The following is a 21,846-nucleotide window of genomic DNA, read 5'->3' as shown; positions in this document are numbered from 1 at the left end:
GATGCCCCCCTTCAGGATGTGGCACTGGGAGGAAGACCTAACATTCTTTAGCTCCAGGCAGACTGCATGAGGGTTGGTGACCTGCTACCTGGTTTGGTTTGGTTTGCAGTCCTAGGGATTGGATCCAGGGTGCTCTAGCTCCAGTGACTCAGCAAACCTTTTTTGAGCACCTCGGTACCCCCAACTCTGCCGAGTCCTTGCTCTGTGTCTCATTTGACCTTGATGGTGACCTTCAGTTCCCCAAAAGTATCATCTGTACTTGGCATTGAGCCTGGCACATGTCAGTCCCTTGGCAGTGACGGTGGCCACCTCCCTCTGCTTTTTAAGTCGCTCCTCTCCTCGGCGTGTGGAATAGATGCTGACACGCGGCGCCTCACGGACACCCGGGCTTGTTTCCAGTTTGAGAAGGAGAAGGCCGTCCGCTCACCGTGTGCGTCGCGGCGGGCAGCTGGCACACATGGGCTCAGAACACTGTCCTGACTGTCGTGATGGTCACACTTCATTTCCATTTCTTTTTAGAGTTCTGTTACCTGTGTGTGATGAAAAGCGTGGTGTTTGGTTTGCCTGGTTTTCAAGTGTTTCGAACAGGCTGCTGGGAGTGGACTCCTGGCTCTCGCTGTCCCTCTCGCCATCCTCCTGTCTCCCAGTTTCCCTGAGAGGTGGCTCCAGGCTCTTTTTTTCTTTCCATTAGTACCAAGGATTGAACCCAGGGCCACTTAATCCCTGAGCCACATCCCCCTGTCATTCTTATTTTTTTTATTTTGAGACAGGGCCTCACTGAGTTGTTGAGGCTGGCCTTGAACGTGGAATCCTCCTATCTCAGTCTCAGATCCCTGGGATTCCGGGCGTGTCCACTGCACCAGGCTTGCTCTGTAGTTTGAGGTCGGCTGCGCTGCTACTGGTGGACAGTTGGGCAGACTCATTTTTCAATATTGCAAACTTGTGTAGCTGTGAACTTCTAAGACACATTCTCCAAGTGGGAGCAAGAATTTCTGCAGGGTCTGGAGCTGAGAGGAAGTGCTGGTTGCAGTCAGTGCTTAGGTTCAGCTTCACAAGGTAATGCAGACATTCACCAGTGAGCGCTCTTCCTCTTTTTACCTGGTGAGCACCTGATCATTCTCCAAGGGTCTCCTTCCTGCTTTTCTTTTCTTCAGCAGGGACTTAGGAGCACTGCCATGTGCTAGGTGCAGTTATGCCACAGGAATGACAGGAGTGAGATTATCAGTTCCTGCCCTCCCGCTACTGGTGATGTCAGATGGCCCCTCCTCCAGGAAGCCTTCCCTGTAGCCCAGGATGGGTAAAGCGCTCTCCCAGGCTCCTCTGCTTACTCTGGTCTGCTGCTGGCCACATACCTTCCCATCTGCCCTGAAGACAAATATTTACTCCCGTCTGCACAGTGAGCTCACGGTCTGTCACCCCGACTGGACTGGGAGCCCCATGTGGACAGGGACTGGGGTAGTCTTGGGTACTGTGGCCCCAGCATCATCCTGTGTGGCACAGAGCAGGTGCTCACTGAAGTGTCTGTTGTGTTTGCTGTTGATGCCCCCCTTCAGGATGTGGCACTGGGAGGAAGAAGTAGATTCTGGTACCTTGCCTGTGTGGGCGCTGGCAGAGTGAGTGGGCAATGCCTTTGCCTTGGCAGCTCAGGGAAGGGCTGTTGCCAGCTGTGTGCAGGCTCGGGGGAGCGGGGCCAGCCGCACTGCCTTGCAGAGGCGTGAGGCCACGGCCTGCGGGGAGCTCTTTGCCCACATGAGTGTTCTTCTGCAGAACCGAAGACAGGTGGTTGTGCAGACCCCTGCCAAAGGCCGGCAACGCCAGAGTCATTGCATGGAGTCCTGAGGAGCAGTAAGGGCCGCGGGGGGCACTGGGCCCACAGGTCAGCAGCAAACCCTGGCCACCGGCTTTGGCGCTGGGCCCCCTGCATTTCTGCTGGTTCTGCTGGTTCTGCTGGGTCCCTGTGCCACAGGGTGGGTGCAGAGGGAGGACCCTGAGCCCCAGAGGGTGAGGTGTCCTGCCCACCTAGCTCACCAGACCTGGCTAGCCAGACACCAAACCCAGCCTCTGCCCTGTGTGGTGGCCGCAGGGCCCGCATGAGGCACAGTACAGCTGTCCACCCTGCCTGCTCGGTTCACCCCAGCTGGGCCCCGAGACAGGGCCGTGTGTCCTCTTTGCAGGTGAGCAGGAGGAGCAGTCAGTGGCCCTGGTGCCGGTCTGAGTGTGTGGGGGGGGTGCCTGGCGTGGCTCTGCCTCTGCCCAAGCCCGCCCGCCCCCTCGGGGTGTCCATTTTTCCTACTGCTCCTCCCTCTGCCGATGCTGGGACACCCTCAGGCCTGCACCTCTGCACCCTCCGGTGCCCAGCCCTGAGTAAATATTTGTCTTCAGGGCAGGTGAGAAGGTGTGTGGCCAGTGTTTCCGAGGTGGGGTGCAGGGGACTGGCAGAGGCAGCTGGTTTGGGGGCAGCTGCTTGGCGAACATCTGGCTGTCGCCAATGGTTTTGTTTATCTTCACTCCTCCAGTCCCTCTGGCCGATCCGCCAGGCCCTGGGCTGCCAGGACAGTGGCTGTTGTTCATGGAGCACCGGCCTGTGCTGACACTCTAGCCGGGTGGCCTTGCTGACTGCTTCTGGAAGTCACTGCGTGCTTGGCGTATGGGCTTGTATGTCATTGGTTCCATTTTCCAGTTGAGGAGGCTCAACCATGAGGAGACTGGAGCCAGTGTCTGTGACACTTGTCATCAGGGCCAGATCCACGTGGGGCTGTGTGAAGTCATGAGGTGTTCATCAGAAGGACACGGGCCTCTGCAGCTCCCTAGGGCTCTCAGGCGCTGGCAGGAACTGGGTTTGCACCTGGGCTCTGACCACGCGCATTCCTTGTTCCTCTTTCTGTCTTTAGAACCTCTCCTCCCACTGGACTTTCCACAAGCACAAACCCTGGCCATCCCACCAGCTGGACAAGGCCACTTAGTCCAGGTGCCCAACGTAGTGGTTGTGTAGACTCGCTAAGATTCTGCCGCCTCCCTGTCATACGGGACCACCGAGGGCAGCTCTGCCTTGTGGCGGGACAGTTTTCAGAGGAGGAGGCCTGGGCTCTGTAGACGGCCAGGTAGGCACCACCAGATACGCAGGCTGGCTCTGGAGGCCACGCCCTCACTAGGTCACTCGTTTCCTGTCTCAGAGGTGCGTTCAGATCACGAGGCTTGAAGTCACCAGCTTGTTCAGCCGCACATATCCCTTTCCAGTTGGGGGTCATGGAGGCCACAACAGAGTCCCCCCAACCCCTCATGCCTTCCGGCAGAAAACCCTGGGCTAGGTCTAGTCTTGGGCATTTGTGTTACGTGGTGACGTCTGTCTTCATTCAGCACAGTGTCGTCTGTTTTGTGGGGTTCAGGTGCTCATTCAGCCAGGCTTGAGTTTGTGCCCAGCCCCATGCTGGAGACACAGCAGTGGCCAAGACAGACCTGGCCCTGCATCTCAGGCTCACTGTCCAGAAGGGGCGACATGAGAGGCGGGCCACATGCAGCACAGCTGCAGCCTGAGGAAAAGGTTTGAGGAAACAGACCAATGGCTGGGACAGAGCCTGAGGTGCCAGGGCCTAGGGCAGACAACTAAAAAATATTTAAAAAAAAAGGCGGGGGGGCTGGGGATGTGGCTCAAGTGGTAGCGCGCTCGCCTGGCGTGCGTGCGGCCCAGGTTCGATCCTCAGCACCACATACAAACAAAGATGTTGTGTCCGCCGAAAACTAAAAAATAAATATTAAAATTCTCTCTCTATCTCTCTCTCTCTGTCTCTCTCTCTAAAAAAAAAAAAAGTCTGAGGCCAGCCTCAGCAACTTGGAGACACCACCTTGTGCTGTCCCCCAGGGCGCGGCCACCTGCACCCCAGGCCTGGTGGAGCAGCTGCACAGTCAGGCCTGCCTGCACATGGCATGTCCTCAGCATGTGCCCTGCCATCTGCCCAAACCTCAGATAGTCCCTCTGGGGAGGCAGGGCAGGTGGTCACCAGAGCAGTGGCCAGTGAGGACTGTGAGGGCACAGGCTGCTCTGGCTGGAGTGCCCGCCCTCCCTTTTATTGGCTCAGTATCTCCCTGAGCCCCAGTTTCCCAGTTGAAAAATGGGGGTGAGCCCCACATCCTAGGGTTGTTGGGGAGAGTAAGTAGAGTGACGAGTGTCTGCTGTTGTTCATGTTCATAATTTATACTGAAAAAGTGTCTGTCACACAGCTGGGACTCAGGCGCTTGGTGCTGGCTGCAGACCCGAGACCAGAATGAGAACCTGGACTTCGCTTTCCTCAGGAAGCTCCTCTGGCCTTGGCGTCACCTCCTGGTGGCAGCTCTGTACCAGGCGGCAGGGAACTGGCCTGCTCTGCCTCATTTCTGTGTCTTGGAAGCTGTGGGTGTCTTCTGACCATTCGCGTCTCTGTCAGCCAAGTGGCTTATAAGGTCGGGGTGAGGTGGGTGGCAGCAGAGACACCTGCCATCTGTGGCCTCCCACCTCCCTGCCATCCCCTGGCCTGCAGGGCTGGCTCTAGCTGTTGGCCAGAAGCCAGCCACCTCCTAAGGTAGGGGTCCCTGGTTGTGCTGCTTCCCCCCAGGAGAGGCAGAGGAGACTACCTCTTGTCACCCAGAGAGCTGAGGTGTCACAGCCCCTTGGATATCACAACCTCACCCTGTCAGGCCTCCCTGCCAGAGCACAATGTGGCTTCCCTTCCTTGTAAGCTGTGACTCTGGAGAAAAGGGCGGGTGGGTACTGTCCCCATTTCCCAGAGCAGAGTGGCACCTTCATTCCTTCTCAGACATCTGCTTGAGACAGCCCAGCGACATCCTGGCTCAGGGAGCCCCGGCTCTAGGATGGAGTGAAAAATAGGCAGATTCCCACGGGTCGGGGTGTGCTCTGTGAGGGGACGGGCAGGCAAGGGTCCCCAGGGAGTGCTGCTGTAGAAAGGGTCAGAAGGCTTCTGGGACGAGGTAGCATTTGAACTGAGGCCCCAGTGACATACTAGCCGTGGGGAGCAGTTGTAGACCCAGGTCAGGAGCACACGGGTCAGAGAGAGGGCTGGTGTGCAGGTGGAGGGGATGTGGGGCCTCCTCAGCAAGGGCCACCTGGGAGGCCTGGTCCTGGTCATCATCCTCAGTGCAGAGAACAGACAGTGCAAAGCAGGTGTGGCAGAGCCTGGCGTGCTTCATGGCAGGGCCACCATAGGCTGAACGGGCCTGCTGCTTGGCTCAGGGGCAGGAACAGCGGGTGGGGGGCGCTCGCTGTCCCGCACACCCCTGCTCTCCCGGCCCGCCGGGCGCAGCTCTGCAGCTCCAGCTGCAGGGGAGAGCGCAGCCCAGGGACCATCTCAGCCTCCCTGCTGTGGCAGGGACTGGCCGTGTGCCACCAGGGCAAAAGCCAGTGCAGCTCATAGGCTGGGTTGCAAGAGCGAGGCGATGGAGTTGGTCCTGGGAACCTGGCAGGTGTGGCTGGGGGAAGCTGCTGCTCTTCCTCGCCCTGGACATCCTGCCACGTGGACTGGACAAAGTCTGGGGGACAGCGCCAGCTCCCAAGCCCTGTGGTTTCCAGCCCTGAGTGTCCCTCAGTCACTGAGCTCCTGATGGGGTGCAAGGAATCTGAGGGACACTCATTGGGAAGGGTAGTGCCACCAACATCCCTTCACTTTCGGAGCAGTCCCAGGTGAGGGTCTTCAGAACAGCCAACCCGGAACAGACCCCCACCCGGGCCTCCTCCCGCCACCCGGCGGACACTTGCTCCCCTGCGCCTTTCAGTTTCCTTCTGATAAATCTTGGCTATTGTCCCTGTTGCCTTAGAGAGCATGCTGTCCCTGGGAGGGCACGTCACCTCCTTCTGTGCCCACACCTGTGGCCCTGAATCACTGTCCCCCAGAATACCCTGCAGAATGCCCAGTCGTGGGGAGAGGATTCTCAGGGGCGAGTGGGTGGGGAAACCCGGGGCCTGGGGAGTGAGGACACCTCCCGGACGGTGAGTGGCTGCGAGCTGACGTTGGAGTTTCACCTAGAAGGCCACCCCAAGGCTTAGCAGTGAAAGAGGAAGGTCCCTGGGGAATGTGGTGACTCAAGCTGTCACCTCTCTGTACTTCCTCTTTTTTGTCTTGGGCAGGGGTCCTGGGCCTCCCCCAGTTCCTGGGGCATGGGGGGGGGCTTCAGTGAGCCTCAAGTACATGAGGGGGCTGCCTGAGGGGCGGCTAGAGCACAGCTGCCGTGGGCTCCCCTCTGCAGTCACGGGCGTGGGCTGGAGCCCCAGTTCCTAGTTCTCCTTGGAGAGCCCTCCTTCCAGTTGTCCCTGTGCCTGAGTGTGGGCTCTGAAGTCCTGCCTTCCCGCAGCCCTAAGGAGCCCTCAGGGTGGCTGCCACTGAGGCCATACCAGCCTTTATAATGGAGGGGGTGGCCAAAGGTGGCCTTGGCCCAGTCCTGCTGCTGCTTGCTGCTCAAGTGAGAGCCAGTTTTCCCTCCCAGCCTTAGGCCACCTCTGGCTGCTGGGGCCCCAGCTCTGACCACTTGCTTTCCCCTCATTTACTTTTTTTTTTTTTTTAATGGACATTTTCCAGTTTATGAAAGAAGTACAATGAGCCCAAAGTGACCACTTTCCAGTTTCACTAATGACCATGGTGTGGCTGGTAACTGTACCCTGCTGTCTCCACCCCCATTATTTTGCCAGTGAATCAGCTGTCCACCTCAAGACTGTTTTTCTAGGGCTGGGGATGTGGCTCAAGCGGTAGCGCGCTCGCCTGGCATGCGTGCGGCCCGGGTTCGATCCTCAGCACCACATACAAACAAAGATGTTGTGTCCGCCAAAAAGTAAAAAAAAATAAAATAATAATAATAAAATTCTCTCTCTCTCTCTTAAAAAAAAAAAAAGACTGTTTTTCTTATAAATTTTTCTGAGTTGCTTCTGAAATGCTGGCGACACTCAGCTCCAAGGCAGCTCTCTTCAGTCCTCTGCTGTCACCTGCCCAGGCCCAGGACAAGACCACTGGGGAGGCTGGGGCTGTGGTGCTCAGAGAAGAGCCCAACTCCATGCTGCCCGCAACCCTGAGTGGCCTCCCTGCTTGAAGGCTTTACCCCTCAAGTGGCTTCATGGGCTGCTTCACCTGCTGCCCCAGCTCTGTGTTACTTTGCTTCTTAATGATGAGAACAGATTTTTATTCCCCCCCACCCCGCCTTTGTTTCACAACAGGTGGCATTCAGCTGGATGCCAGCCACACACCTATAACCCCAGCAGCTTGGGTGGCTGAGGCAAAAAAACGCAAGTTCAAAGCCAGTCTTGGGAATTTGTTGAGACCATGTCTCAAAATAAAATATAAAAAGGGCTGGGGACATGGCTCAGTGGTTAAGTACCTGGGTCCAATCCCTGGTTAAAACAAAACCAAACAACAACAAAAAAAAAAACAGGTCACATTCCCATGCATACCGCCCTGCACCTTTCAGTTTTCTTTTGAGTACCTCAGCTGTTGCTCTGTGGGGGCTTAGAGAGCGTAGGCTCCACAGGGTTCCATTGTATGGGGGAACTGGGTCCCCTGGTCCCCTGTTGGTGGGTACTGGGTGGTTCCAGTTCTGCATCAGCAGGCAGTGCAGTGAATAACCTTTTAATATGGAATTTGGCACTGGCAAGTGGCTCTGTAGGATGAATTTTTAGGAATGGCACCGAGGGATCAAAGCGTGTATGCATTTGTACTTCAGACAGGTTCTGCTAAATTGTCGTTTAAAGGGGTCTTACCCGTGTTCACATCCAGCACCTGCTGGTGAGCTGGCTTCCCCCAGTCCCACAGATAGCATCGTGTGCTGCCCAGATTTTGGTCGTTAATCTGTTTGATTGGTAAAAATGATATTGCAGTGTACCTTTTTTTTTTTTGGACTAGGGATTAAATGCTGGGGCCCTTTACCACTGAGCCACATCCCCAGCCCCCTGCTTTTTTCCTTGTCTGAGACAGTGTCTCACCAAGTTGTTTAGGGCCTCGCTGAGCCTGGCCTTGCGCTTGCAGTCCTCCTGCGCCAGCCTCCCTGATGGCAGGGGTTGTGGGCATGCGCCATTGCGCCCAGCTCCGTGTATCTTCACTTAACTTGCATTTCTCGGTATGAGAATCAGAGTGCTGAAGAATTCTAAACCTCAGCTTCCTACTTTGGGGAATGTACTCAAAAAACCCTCTTAGAAAGTTGAAGTGGAGAATTCCACGAGCACCCACGGGGTGAATGGAGCCTTCCTAGCCACTCAGAATCCCAGATTTGGAGGGTGGCAGGCGAGGGCCCAGCCCTGCATCTGCTTTCCTCTGGAAACGTGTCCTGGGAGGTCGCTTCTCACCTCCCAGCCTGCTTGGGAGAGTGGAGATGATGCCTGCTCAGTGCTGCTAGGAGCCATGAGTTGAGGCCAGGAAATCACCCGGTGTCCGGGAGGCGGCCCCAACTCGCCTTCTGTGCTGAGTGCTTCTGAGGCTTCGGCGGGGCTGAGGGTGGTCAGTGTTGGAGATGCAGTGGCTAGAGGGATGTAGTCACCAGAACAGCCCTGGATGTAGACCCTACTGTGGAATGAGACCTTCTCTTCGGGCCTCTGATTTCCTACGTGAGACAGGGCAGGTGTCGGCCGTGGTACCCTGGTGTAGGCAGATTCCTGCCAATCTGTAGCAGAGGACTGTGCGGGGAGGAGCCCGCAGGCAGGTGGGCAGTGGGCCCTAGGGAGGGCACGAGCCAGGTGCTAGAGTCCAAGGGTGGGGAGTCTTCCAAATAAGGAAGGCGGCTGGAGTCTGGAGGTACCTTCCTCACCCTGAGAAAACTGACTAGTACCAGTCACCAACGCCACCTCCCAGGGGTCTCCTGACGGAAGCAGGGCTTTCACAGGTAGCCATGTGTGCTGTGTGATAGGTAGAGGTGACAACTGCTGTGCTTCCTGGGCTGAAGGGACCCCCTAGATACTCACAGTCAGCTGCTGGGGGCTTCGGTGGGCTCTGCCTGGCATCTCAGGGCCTGGGTTTGAGTGTGCCCGATGCCCTTCTGGAAAGGTACTGCTGTGGGAGGGCCTGGCTAGGGCCAGCCGAGTTGAGCCTAGTGTCTGTGGTCCCAGGCTCCGATTCTGGGCCCAGAGCAGCATGGCACCCCTGCAGTGGCGAGGCCACTGTGCGCAGGCCCTGACTTCTTCCTATCTTAGGCTGCAGGAGGCCCTGTGCTCCCCACTTTGGTGATGCAGGAACATGGGACAGAACCTCTCATCCGGCTCACAGCTCTCAGGAGGTCCTTGGAGGCGTTGGCTCTGGCTGCTCAGCCCTTCCCGCTGCACAGCCCCGTCCCCCAGTCCCCTGGTGCTCACTGGTTCTGCCAGCAGGTATTTCTTGAGCTCGTAGCGTGAACACGCAGACTATAGAGCTTCATGTCAGGTCATGAAAAGTGCCACACAGAATAAGATGTGGAGTGGATGGTGACAGAGGAGCAATTTCAGTAGAAGCTGATCAGGGAAGACTGTTGAGGTGACTTTGGAGCAGAGACTTGCAGGGAGGGAGGGGGCTGGCATGGGGGGGTGTAAGACCAAACACGCTGCTGGTGCAAAGGCCCCAAGGCAGTGCTGAGATGGCTTTGTCACTGACAAAGGTCCGGACACCTTGACGACTACATGGGGTAGAACCCCTGCCCGCCCTGGACGAGTGGCACCTCTGCTTCCCACAAGCTTTGCCTGCCTCTGGGTGCCACCTCCTTCCAGTCTCCTTGCTGGCCCTCTTTCCTCTCACACACCAGAAGTGCCATGCGGTCTCCTGTCCCTGTACTGGGTCACACCCTCCCTCTGCCTGGGACAGCTTTCTTTGCAGGGCCTCTCACCCTTGCAGACCACAGGGAGGCTTCCCCGAGGCCTCTCACCAGTGGCCCCTGTCCCTCATGGCCTTGGTGCTGTTCTGCGACCGTTTTCACGTTTGTTCCCCTGACCATGCAGGGGGCTCTGGGAGAGGCCTGACATGTGGGGGGATAGGTAGTTGCTTATGGGGGTGACTTTGAGGAAGGGGCGTTTCCACCCCAGGCTGGAAACCTCGGAGGGCTGCTCTGCTGGGGCCACGGCTGGCCGGCGATCCCGGGGCTCAGTGGAGAAAGGTGCGGCCCTGACAGCCGCCCCCGCGCCCACCGTCGCATGTTGGGGAAGGCTGCATTTCCAGGCCTCCACAACCCATCTGTCCAGCCTGAGGCCAAGGTCCCCAGAACCTTGGGACGCCAGGAGAGGACAGGGACAGCCCTTAGTATGATCGTCTCTCTGCCATCTGCAGTGTGCTTGGCCATAGAAGACCATAGGTGTCGCCCAGGCAGTCCCTCTTTGTGCAGGGGTGGTGGGCTGGACACGGCTGCTCCGCAGGATGACGATGTGAACTAGAGATGCAGTAATGGAGCATTCATCAGCAAGCCCGGTGGGGACTGGGGCTGAGTAGAGAGCCATCCGTGCGGCTCTGTGCTGGTAGCTGTAGAGCAGCTTCACAAATCGAGTACTTTCCTGGCCCGCCTCCCTCGCCTCCTGTCGGTTCCTGGTTCGCTGGACCTTGGAGCAATGCCTCCCTAAACACAGGGCCTGGTCCGGTGGCCAGGCAGCAGCCGCTTTTCCTGTCCATTCACTCGGCCTGTCTTGGCTCCTTCTCTGCCTGGTCCCACACTGGGCAGTGTTGGAATCACAGCGAGAGACACGCTGTTCTCCATGACAGAGATGGGGAGGCCAGAGGGTGGGGCCTGCCTTGCCTTGTGGGGTCAGGGGGCACTCCCCAGAGGAGGGGACACCTGAGCCAAGAGTGGCGATCATGTCCCCTTGTCGGGTGGAGTGGCTGTGGTGGGCGTAGCCTGGCCTCAGCAGCTGAAGTGGGCAGTGCGGGGGCTCCCTGTGTCCCAGGCCCAGGGCTGAGCTCCAGAGATGTGCTGCTCATGCAGCGAGAAGCCGGGAAGCCAAGGCTGGGGGGCTGCAAGGTGGTGTGGCTGCAGGTGGAACCCAGGCCCAGCTCCACTTTTGGTGGCAGTTGTTATCGTGGGCAAGAGCTTAGACCTCTCCTGGGGGCCTGCAGCACCTGTCTGACTGGAGGATTCTGAAAAATACCACAATTACTGTCAACTTCCCTTTTCAAGATTATATAATTAATACTTGTCTCCATTCCCTCTGCACAGAGTGACATGTGTCCAAGTGGCCTCCGTGCTACCCCATCTGTCTCGGCCTCCCCTGGCACAGCAGCCCGCCCTCCTTCCCCACCCCGCCCCACCCTGCCCCACCCCGGTCCTCAGGGGTCCAAGTCCTGTTGACCGCCTGCCTCAGTCCTCTGGAAGCAGAGCCTTCTGGTCGGCAGTTGTGGAAGCCTGGCCTCCTAGGACAGGCAGACATGGGGGCTGTGCAGGGCGGGGGGCCGTTATGTTTTCTTCCTTTCTTTTTAAAGAAGTATTTTTTTTATAACTTTGTTTTTACAATTAATTTGCTTTTATGTGGTGCTGAGGATAGAACCCAGTGCCTCCGTGTGCTAGGCAAGCGCTCCCCCACTGAGCCCCAGCCAGGCCCAGTTGGGTTCTCTTCGTTGATGTGGGAGCGTTTCGCATGGTAGTATCTGTATACGTCTTGGCACTTAAAAGTTATAAAAGATGCAAAGAAAGGTAAGCTCCTCTCCGGCCCCATCAGCGTCCCTGGCTCACCTTGCAAAAAGCCGCCTAGTTTCTTATGAGTGTGACAGCACGGAGACATAATCCAAGCTGACCGAGCCTAAGTTATGGCCAGAGTTTGTGAATAAAAGCTGCATTCGAGCACACCTGTGCCCACTTCTTGCACGCCACCTGTGGCTGCTTTCCTTTTAGGGGAGACGACTAGGGATTGAACCAGGAGTGCTCTACCACTGAGCCACATCCCAGCCCTTGTCACTTTTTATTTTGAGGCAAGGCCTGGCTAAGTTGCTGAGGCTGGCCTCAAACTTAAAATTCTTGTGCTTTGGCCTCCCAAGTAGTTGGAATTATAGTCACACGTCACCGTGCCCTGCTTATGATTGTTTGCTTTTGGTAGAGCCTGTGTCCTGCAAAACCTAAACTAAGTGCCAAAAATGTGACCTGCATTGTGACTCTGTGCGTTTTAAAGTCAGGCCAGACCTCTGTCTTCCAGTCTCAACCCCCTTCCGCTTTCCATCTCTGAGTCTGCTCTGAAAAGAGGACACTAAAAGGCGGTCTCTCTGGTGGCCGGGACTGCCCAGCCTGCCTGTGACGTGAGCTCCTCCGCGCCCACAGTCCTGGCCCTGCCTTCCTGCCTCCCTGCCTCATGCTGCCTGTTTGCCACCAAATGGAAGGTCAGGGCTGGGGTGCACTGCCTGAAATGGAAGGGCCCCTCAGGAGTGCCACCTGGTGTGCCAGTCCCTGCAGCCTACCTGTTGGGTCACAACCAGGGCCTCTCCCAAGGCCTGCAGGAGATCCCCGCTCCTTGAGGAGTCTTTGCACTGCTCCCAGCCCCAGTGACTCCTGACTCCTGAGCAGGAGGGAGAGGCCCACAGTCATCACCCCTCAGCCTCCACTGCTCCCTGTCCTGTCCAGCAGCCTCCTGGTTCCTGGATCTGCCCCCTTGCTGCCACAATCACTCCCACCCCAGGAATTGTTCCCTACAGTCTGCCTCCGTATCCCTGAAGCCTCGCAGGGACACCCTCGGGGCCTGTCCAGGTCCTGGAGCGCCTTCTGAGTAAGAGTGCAAAGCTGCGCCCAGGGCTGGGCCTCTGGGACGCCCCTTCTCCTTCACCGGCTCCTCCTGCTCCTTCCTTCTTTTTCCAGAATAGTGAAGCAGCGCCTGCTCTGCAGAGCTGCGGTGTCCTGGGTATGTTTGCTCTCAGATCACTTGGCCTGGCCCTATCTGGGACCTCCTGACTCTGTACTCTCTTGAACCTAGCTGCCAGAGGCACCCTTCACACGGGGGCCCCTGGTGTGGGAAAGCTGTTCTGGCCGGGGACAGCATGCCTGGTGGAGGGCAGGTCTGAGCGTTCTACTCTGGGCCTGTGCGGGTGCCCTTCCGCTCCTCCACCCGCGCTGCTTCCTGGTGGTGTGACTCCACCAGCTTCGGGCTGGCAAGGATGGCTTGAGCCACAGTAGCCCCTGTCCTCGCATCTCAAGGGTGCCACCTCACCTGCGTGAGCACATGTAAGAGCCACCTAACACCTGACACCCAGCATCAGGCATCTCTCTCTCCCTTTGTGACAACCCCGGTAGAGGGAAGCAGCCCTGTTTGCCCCTAGCCTGCCCCTGGAAGGCTGCGGTAGCTTCCGGTGGGCTGCAGAGACCCAGCTGCAGCAAACGCTATCTCGCCTAGATCTCGGCCCCCAGAGTCCGGGGCTCCCAGCAGCCTGCCTGCTCCTCGGGGTGGTGCAGCTCAGCTTCAGTTTCAGAGCAAGACAGGCCTGGGAGTGTGTTCCAGTCCTGCCACTCCTGGCTCTGTGACCTGGGTGGACATCTCGCCCTCTGGTGCTCTCCCCGACGACAAATGGAGATATAATTAGGCCATCCCATGGGGCAACGGAACCGGCTGGCCAAGCCTGTGTGCAGACAGTGCTTGGCATCGGCCTCACCAGGGCCAGTTCCCAGGACTCGACGCGGCCGCCCCATCATCTTGTTCTCCAGCTGTGTCTCCTGCTGGCCAAGCCAGCGCTGTGTTGTGGTGCCAGCTACTTCTCAGTGCCCTCATGCCCCTTGTCTTCTGAGACTCCACAGACATCCCTTTCAGAGAGGAAGAGGTCACTGTGATCACTTGTCACACCTTTGGCACGCAAGGCTCCGAACCTGGGTCTCACTGTAAGCCGTTCCCTCTGTGATTCCATCCCCAGCACATGCTTTTGAACACGCACACACCCCGCCCTCCCCTCCTGGTAACCGCTTCAACTCCAGCCCCGGCTCCAGTTGGAGCAGAACATTGGACTCAGGGCACACACCCAAGGCCTGCCCCTTGAGTGCACGCACTTGCACAACTTGCCTTTACTGTGCCAGCGAGTGCCAGCCTCCCGTGTGTTTGGTTGTTCAGCATATGCTTTGGGGGCCTGTCCCCGGGTTAGTGGAGAGCAGGAGCTGCCTCCTGGGGGGCGGAAACTAGTGGGAGGCTGCGGGGCTGTGTGAGCACCTGCGGGTCTGCAGAGTGGCTCCGGCAGGCCCTCGAGCTGCTCGTGCACACACGAGGGCCAGCGCACCCCAGGCCAGCTCCTAGCTGCAGGCTGCTTTCCCCGTGACCTTGGGCAAGCCATTGAGCCTCTGCTCTGAAGTGGAAATGAGGAGTACTCACTGCACGGAAGTGTTCCCAAAATTGACATGCGTGTTTGCTCGGGTGGCGCCTGGCATGGCACAGGTGCCATGCAAATAAATGCCACCTCTACATCTCTGCTGTGCCTGTGCTGCTGTCTCTATCTTCAGTTTTTCTCTCATTATTTTGCTTCTTAGTTTGAATATATTCAGCCTCATTCGTAAGTGACAGCAAGTGTGGAGTTTTGTTTTGATGTGCCAGTCTCTGCTTTTTTGGTTCTGGGGTTGACCCAGGGGAGCTCGACCTCTGAACCGCATCCTACCCCTTTTATTTTGAGACAGGGTCTCGCTGCATGCCATCCTGCCTTCTTAAGTCTCCCAAGTCACTGGGATCGCAGGTGCACCCCACAGCGCCTACCCAGCTGCAGTTCGTTCTTAATCTAGGCATAAATGCTCATAAATAAATATTAATCTCGTCATTCCCAAGCCACCGAAAACACTGCCCCATCTGTCCACTGGTGATGTGTCACGCCTTGAGTCATGCTGAGGATACTGTCAAGGGTGGGGGGTGCTGGCTGCCAGAGCGTGGGCTGCAGTGGGCCAGCTCTGAGCCCTGACCTGTTTTTCATGGGGTCTGTCCCTGACTTGAAGGTGTGTCTCCATCTTAGAGAAAATTGACAAGAAGCAGTTGACGTTCTTTTTTTGAGCAGTGGTCATTCTTGTGTCCGAGAGTTACCAAGTTGCTCTGGGGCCTCCTTTCCACCTCCTCTGAGGATTCATAGTCCTTTCCACCCCTCAGCTCAGTTTCCCTTCCTGAAAGTGAGGAGGCACATGTGCTCTCCCTGGGCCCAGGCTCTGGCAGTAACAGTGATTCTTGTGCGGTTGAATCTGGTTTTTTGAAATAGGGACACACCGAGTTGCCCAGCATTGCCTCAAACATGCGATCCTCCTGCCTCAGCCTCCTGAATAGTTGCCGTTTCAGGCATGTGCCGGCATACCTGGCAACGAGTGTTTTGATATCTACCCTAAGACCCAGTGCCAGGGAGATAGTGGTGACCAAGACAGCCTGGGCCTCCCCTCCCCAAAGAGTGACACCCCAGTGGACAGACCTGGGATCCTGGATCTCAGGGGACTGAAGGAGCCAGATGGGGAGCTGAGGCAGCCTAAGCTATAGGTGGGCCTTCCTGGAGGAGGGGCCATTGGACCTACACACCTAGAGGACCTGTAGCAGTTCCAGAGTTTGTTTATGAGTCTTATTCCTGTAGACCCTGCAGGAGTGGAGACATGCTAGTGAGGCCATATTAGTCCATCCAGATAGCACATCTGATTTTACCAAACCAGCCCTGGGCCAGGGGGCATTTTTTTTTTTTTTTAAGTGGTGTCAGGGATTGAACCTGGGGCCTCATACATGCAAAGCAAGCATTCTGCTACTGAGCTGCATCTTTTTTTTTTTTTAAGATGTTGATAGGTCTTTATTTATTTGTTTGTTTATTTATTTATATGTGGTGGTGAGTATCAAACCTAGTGCCTCACACATGCCAGACAGGTGCGCTACTGCTCAGCCCCAGCCCATGCATGTCCTTCTTAATTTATTTTTATTTTTCACTTTTATTTTTCCAACTCTGGCCTCAAACTTGGAATTCTGTCTCAGCCCCCCAAGTAGCTGGATTTACAGGTGTGTGCCACTGAACCCTGGAGACTTGGAGGCCCTTTAAAGCAAGTCTGTGTACGGTCTTGATTCTCACCCTGGTGTCCACTAAATCCTGTGGCCCCTGCTTCAATCTTTAAAAGATAAAATATCAAATGTGATTACAAAGGATGCAAGTTAGCTCAGTTCACCTCTTAAAATTGCATCTAGGCCTGGAATGGCAGCACACTCCTGTAATCCCAGCAACTCGGGAAGCTGAGGCAGGAGAATCGCAAGTGCCAGGCCAGCCTTAGGAAGTTAGCAAGACCCTGTCTTAGAATTTAAAAAAATAAAAAGGGTTGGGATGTAGCTCAGTGGTAAAGATCCCCTAGGTTCAATCTCCAACACCAGAGAGAGAAGTTGTTCGCTTTTCCTCATGGACACACAAAATGATGGTTGGTAGCAGCAGCTCTGATGACTTCTGTTTTCAGAGCAGTTATGTGCATTCAGAATCTGCAGTGACTATGTACAAACATCTGTCATTTCTTTTAATGACAAGATGGCAGTATCTGTCAAGCACTACTCATTTTCTTTCCTGTATTGACCTGTGTTAGTAAGAAGGTAGAAGAAAATGCTCGATTTCGGTTTAGTGAAAATAAAGAGGTCATTTCTCGGGCTGGGGCTGTAGCTTAGTGGCAGAGCGCTTGCCTAGCATGCGCGAGGCACTGGGTTCGTTCCTCAGCACCACGTAAAAATTCTACAACTACAAAAAAGGGGGGTCATTTTCCCACCTCAAGTTCAAGGCCACCAGTTGGTCAAGACCAAGGCTGGAGTGGCTGCTGAGTCCAGAGTGCTGCCTTCCCAGCAGGGCCGGTTTCTGGGCCACAAGCACGTGGGCCTTTGTCAGAGAGCTGCCCCACAGTCTGCAGGCGGGGCAGCCAGCACCTAGGAAGCTGCTGGTCACCTGCAGTTGCTCCCGGCTCCAGCCCATCTGTCGCCGCGTCTCGCCCACCCCACACTGGCAGCTCAGCACCCCAGCGCCACCCTAGACTATGGCAAGGGTTCTGGGCCAAGCGCTAGACTCGCCTTGTCCAGCTGCCTGGCCCCAGGGAGGTGACTTCTCACCTTGCACTGTGGTTTCCTCCCCCAGAATATGGAGTAGTGCTGCGTGAGACCAGGAGTGCTGGCCCTGGTCTATAGGGTGGCCAGAAGGGGAGACCTCATGGAGATGGCAACTGGGAGCTCCCTCAGGTCCAGGAGCCAGAGCAGAGGGCAGCAGGGCGGGTGTGGCGCAAGGAAGCCTGCTGAGAGCCCTCTTCTGGCCTGTTCCCCACCTGCCTGTCACCTGTGTGCCCATTCTGCTCCGCCACCTGAGATCTCCAGCGAGGCCTGGCCGTCTCCCTCCCCTGCTCATAGCCTTTCCTTCCCACTCTCCTTGGTCACCCAATAACACACCCCAGCGGCCAGACACTGAGGACAAATACCAGCTGATGGATGTGGCTGCGGGAGGGCAGCCGTGATGCCCCTTGAGCAGGAGCCAGGAACGGGCTCAGCGGGAAGCCGGCTGAGAAAGGCCACGCAGTGTTTGATTTCATTTTTATGAAACGTCCAGAAAAGGCCAGTCTGGGCCTACGGAAAGGACGTGGTGGGCTTCCCGGAGCGGGAACGTGCAGCGTGGGGTTTGGCTCAGCCCGTAACGTGCTGCCAGGGCCACGTGGCCTTCGCCCTGCGAGCTGTGGCTGTGCCAGGTGTTGTGGGAAAGGGAGTCCGTGAGGCACCAGGTGTTGCGTTTTGGAGCTGAGTTCAAGTCCAGCTCTGCTGTGTAGTTTTGTGGGAGGCTCTTGTCTCTGAGCTTGGTTTCCCTCCTCATAGGGTGGAAATGAACCTTCCTCCCTCTGTCAGAAAGCAGCGCTGAATATCTGCTCTGAACCTGGCCCTATGTTGAGCAGTGTTGGGGACATGGTGGTGACCTAGATGGCACAGCCCTGTCCTCTGGGGCTCTCAGTGGAGCGGGGAGACAGCCAGTCAGAGAGGAGTTAGGTGCCCAGAAGCCCAGCACTAAGCCCAGTGCAGGCAGCACTGACTTGTTTTGGAGGTGTCCTGCAGTGTCCCTGAAGGGCCTTGTTTTAGGGGTGTCCTGCAGTGGTCCTGAAGGGCCTGGAGGGAAGGCTGGGCTTGGGTGCTGTGGGTGGGGCAGGGCAGGGAAGTCACAGGTCGCCCCTCTGCCTGCAGCCCAGAACGTGACAGTGGACGAGGTGATCGGCGCCTACAGGCAGGCCTGCCAGAAGCTGAACTGCAGGCAGGTCCCCAAGCTCCTCAGGCAGCTGCAGGTACGGAGGGGTTGCTCCCTGGGGTCCCTGGCTCTCCCAGCTGGCCCCCCACCCAGGGCCTGTGAGCGGAACTTTGGAAATCCTCTTCAGTTGTAAAGTTGACCAGGCTCTCCTGGGTGCCCGAGCAGCCTGGGACAGATCATCAGGGGAGAAATTCCAGCATTTGTCAGCCCCCAGAGAAATTGTGGTCCCCAGGGAAAGGCCATGTATGCAATCCTCGTATATCCTCTGATTTTTTTAAAAAATTAAAATATAGATATAAAAGGCCAAGTCCACTTCTCATTTCTTGCCGAGTCTCCCCAGGAGGCCCCTCTGTCACAGTCCTCTGGCCCGTTCTGCACGTATGTAAGAGACTGGGTTATTGGTTCAGAAGGACCCAGGCTCAGGGGACTGGTCTGTGTCTATGCAGATGGGGTCTCCTGGGCACCTTCCTGGCTCACCCAGCCTGGCCACATTGCTAAAGCCCTGCCTTCTGCCCTCTCCCTGGATGAGTCCCTCCAGGGGGTTCCAAGGTCACCTGTTTCTAGGCTGCTGCTCCCACAGCCAGCTCTGCTGAGCGCAGCCTCTGTGTGTGGGTGGGGAGGTTCTGTAGGAATTCCAGAAATGGGTGCTGCTCAGCGCAGGGGAAGAGGGCCACGCCACGTGGCTGCAGGGCATAGGGGCAGCCTGGTGATGTTGGCAAGGTAGGCCTTAGCCTCTCACTCCTGGACGTCCTCACAGTGCCTGTTCCTTGAGTGACAGGCGGGAAGCCAGAAAACAGAACCTGTGCTTGTGGGGACATGGGAGAGCTCAGCTGGCGGGGGCTGGAAGGACGCCCTGTCTGCCGCCCTCCTGGGCTCCTGCCTCACCCTGTGTGTGGTCTTCCCTCAGCCTGGACCCCACATGAGATGCCCGGGGCCACTCCCCCAACTGGTGGAGAGGGGCTGGGGCCAGGCCAGTCCTCAGCGACCCCCCCACCCCACAGAGCTCCTCCTACTCTCAGGGGCGCATACCCCAGTTCCAGCCCTGGGGCATTCTGGGGGACTTTGTTCAGCCACCCTCCCCCAGCCCTGCCCTGGCACACTGCCTCACCCCAGGACAGCAGAGCTGATGAAACTCCAGCCGCCCCACTGTTGGCCCAGTCTGTCTTCTTGGGGGTCTTGGGGGCCTTCCCGCTCTGACCAGAGCCCACTCTGCTCTCTTAGGAGTTCAAGGACCTCGAGCACCGCATCGACTGCCTGGACCTGAAAGGTGTGTGTGGAGGCTGGGAGCCACCGGTGGGGGGCTGTACGAGGTGGCGCGTGGTCTCCTACTCAGGGCCGCCGCCCTCTTCCAGGAGAGAAGCTTGACTACAAGACCTGTGAGGCCCTGGAAGAAGTCTTCAAGAGGCTGCAGTTCAAGGTCGTGGACCTGGAGCAGACCAACCTGGATGAAGACGTGAGCAGTCCCCCCGGCCCCCCCCCACAGCCCCTCGGTTCCCAGGCCCCTTTGAGATCTCTGTGCCGACCCAGCATGAGACGGCACACGAGACCAAGGCCAGGGCTGCAAGAAGGAGACATCAGTGTGACTCAGTGGGCAGGGGCATGATGGGAAACTTGCAGAGCTGGCGAGAGCAGCTCCATGACCTCTGGTACCTTTTGAGAAGTTTGTCCTGGAGGTCCCAGTGTGCAGGGCTGGGATCATTTGGAAAACTTCTTCCCACAAGGGCCAGACTAGGAAGTCCCCAGACCGAGGAGCTGAGGGACATGGTGACCCTGCGGAGGGATGCTGTGGGGAGGCAAGCTGCAGGACCAAGGCCAAGGCCTGTTCTGGTAACACAGCACATGAGTCAGGATTCTCAGTGACAGAAAACAGGCTGACTCCAGCAGAAAAGAGAAGGGGCGGCTCTCGAGCCAGAGGGGCAGCCTGCTCTGCACACGGCCGGCTCAGAAGTGGGTGCCCTGGGTGGACACCATGTCTGTCCTTCTCACCGGAGGCTCATCCCTGCCTAGAACCTCTCCTGTCGCTGACAGATCCTGTGGTAAGGCTCACTTGCCTCCCTGGGGCCACCTCTCCCTGAAGCCAAGGCCCCGTCTCTGCCTGCAGGGTGCCTCTGCCCTCTTCGACATGATCGAGTACTACGAGTCGGCGACCCACCTCAACATCTCCTTCAATAAGCACATCGGCACCCGGGGCTGGCAGGCTGCGGCCCACATGATGCGTAAGGTGGGTGCCTCCTGCCCAGCCACTTCCAGAGTGGAGGACATGCAGACACAGAGGGCAGTCCCTCTGGCCCTGAGTCTGTGAGCCCTTAGGGCCTAGGCCAGTAGGAAACAGTGCCCAGAGGCACCCTACAGCCAGGTCCACCCTCCTCCCCCTCTCCCACCGTCTTCACTCCTTCCTGATCTAATCCCTGAGCTGTGACTGGTCACCAACCCCAGTTCAGTCATGTGTGGGAAGCTGGGCCCAGAGAGGGAGGGCACGGGGCTGTCCAGGAGGCTCCACCACGGGGATCTGGGAGTGTGCCCGTGGGACCCCAGGCTGAGCTTTCCCCCGCCAGCTGTGCAACAACCAGATGGCAGCTGTGCCTTGCCGCTCACTGAGGTGGGGGAGGCCTGACCCTGCCCCACCCCCCAGACGAGCTGCCTGCAGTACCTGGACGCCCGCAGCACACCCCTGCTGGACCACTCGGCGCCCTTCGTGGCCCGTGCCCTGCGCATCCGCAGCAGCCTCACAGTGCTGCACCTGGAGAACGCCAGCCTTTCGGGGCGGCCCCTCATGCTGCTCGGTGAGCCTAGGCCCCAGGAAGACAAGTGGGGACCTCAGCCTGCTGCTGAGCGGGAACTGTTAGTGGGGTCTCTTGGGCAGGGTCCCCCCCGCCAGGAGGTGGCCTGGCCGGTCACCTACCCCACACCCGCTCCCCCAGCCACAGCCCTGAAGATGAATGTGAACCTGCGGGAGCTGTACCTGGCGGACAACAAGCTCAATGGCCTGCAGGACTCGGCACAGCTGGGCAACCTGCTCAAGTTCAACTGCTCCCTGCAGATCTTGGACCTCCGCAACAACCACGTGCTGGACTCAGGTGTGTGGGGGTCACCCAGCACCTGTTCTGTACCCCACCCTGGGCTCGATGGTGCTGGGGGCATGGATGTGGCTGAGGGAGCCCAGAGGGGTGTCTGACCCAGCGTGGAGTGCAGAGGGCATCTGGAGGGCAGGACAGCTCAGCGTGCACCTGGGGGCATGGTGAGGCGTGGAGTGAGCCGCTGAAGCAGTGATCTGCAGAGGGCATGAGGGAGGCGAGCCACCCAGGTCAGCTGGAGGCTGGGAGATGGCACGAGGAGGACCCACCACAGAGGGGGCTTCTGGGCAGTGATCGGGACGCTGTACACCGAGCCGAGCTGGCCTCTTCTACAACCTTGGAAAAGGGGCAGAGGGACTTGCCAGTGCAGTGGTCTGCAGTGGAAGGAGCTGAGGGGTTTGGGGACCACGGTGCGCTCCCTGGGGTGCAGGCGTGTGGTATTGGTGACCTTGGCTCCCCTCTGCCAACAGCTGGGAGGAGAGGAAGAGGTACCGTGAGCAGAGGGGCCCTGGAGGAGGAGGGGCTGCCACATGGCACGATGGAGCAGTGTCCCCAGGCGCCTGTCAAGAGGGATGGTGGGCAGTGGGGGACCAGAGGCCAGCGTCCGCACTGCATGGCAGGCCACACCCCAGCAGTGCTCCTGCTGTTCT

General features: G+C 57.8%; 1 protein-coding gene across 1 annotated transcript in view; it reads left to right on the top strand.

Moving 5' to 3' along the window:
• Window positions 1-21,846, top strand: part of Ppp1r37 (protein phosphatase 1 regulatory subunit 37) — a gene marked incomplete at its 5' end in the record, with an annotated part of 41,568 nt that overhangs the window by 16,312 nt on the left and 3,410 nt on the right. Inside the window, 6 exons of the mRNA XM_048790703.1 lie at window positions 18,062-18,159; window positions 19,344-19,389; window positions 19,475-19,575; window positions 20,224-20,343; window positions 20,755-20,905; window positions 21,044-21,199. Coding sequence (XP_048646660.1) covers window positions 18,062-18,159; window positions 19,344-19,389; window positions 19,475-19,575; window positions 20,224-20,343; window positions 20,755-20,905; window positions 21,044-21,199 — 672 coding nt within the window. The remainder of the gene's footprint in view (window positions 1-18,061; window positions 18,160-19,343; window positions 19,390-19,474; window positions 19,576-20,223; window positions 20,344-20,754; window positions 20,906-21,043; window positions 21,200-21,846) is intronic.

The sequence above is a fragment of the Marmota marmota genome, unplaced genomic scaffold (assembly GCF_001458135.2).
Source record: "Marmota marmota marmota unplaced genomic scaffold, marMar, whole genome shotgun sequence".
Classification (NCBI taxonomy): Eukaryota; Metazoa; Chordata; class Mammalia; order Rodentia; family Sciuridae; genus Marmota; species Marmota marmota.
Note: the sequence above shows the minus strand (reverse complement) of the source record. Positions and strands in the feature narration are given on the sequence as shown.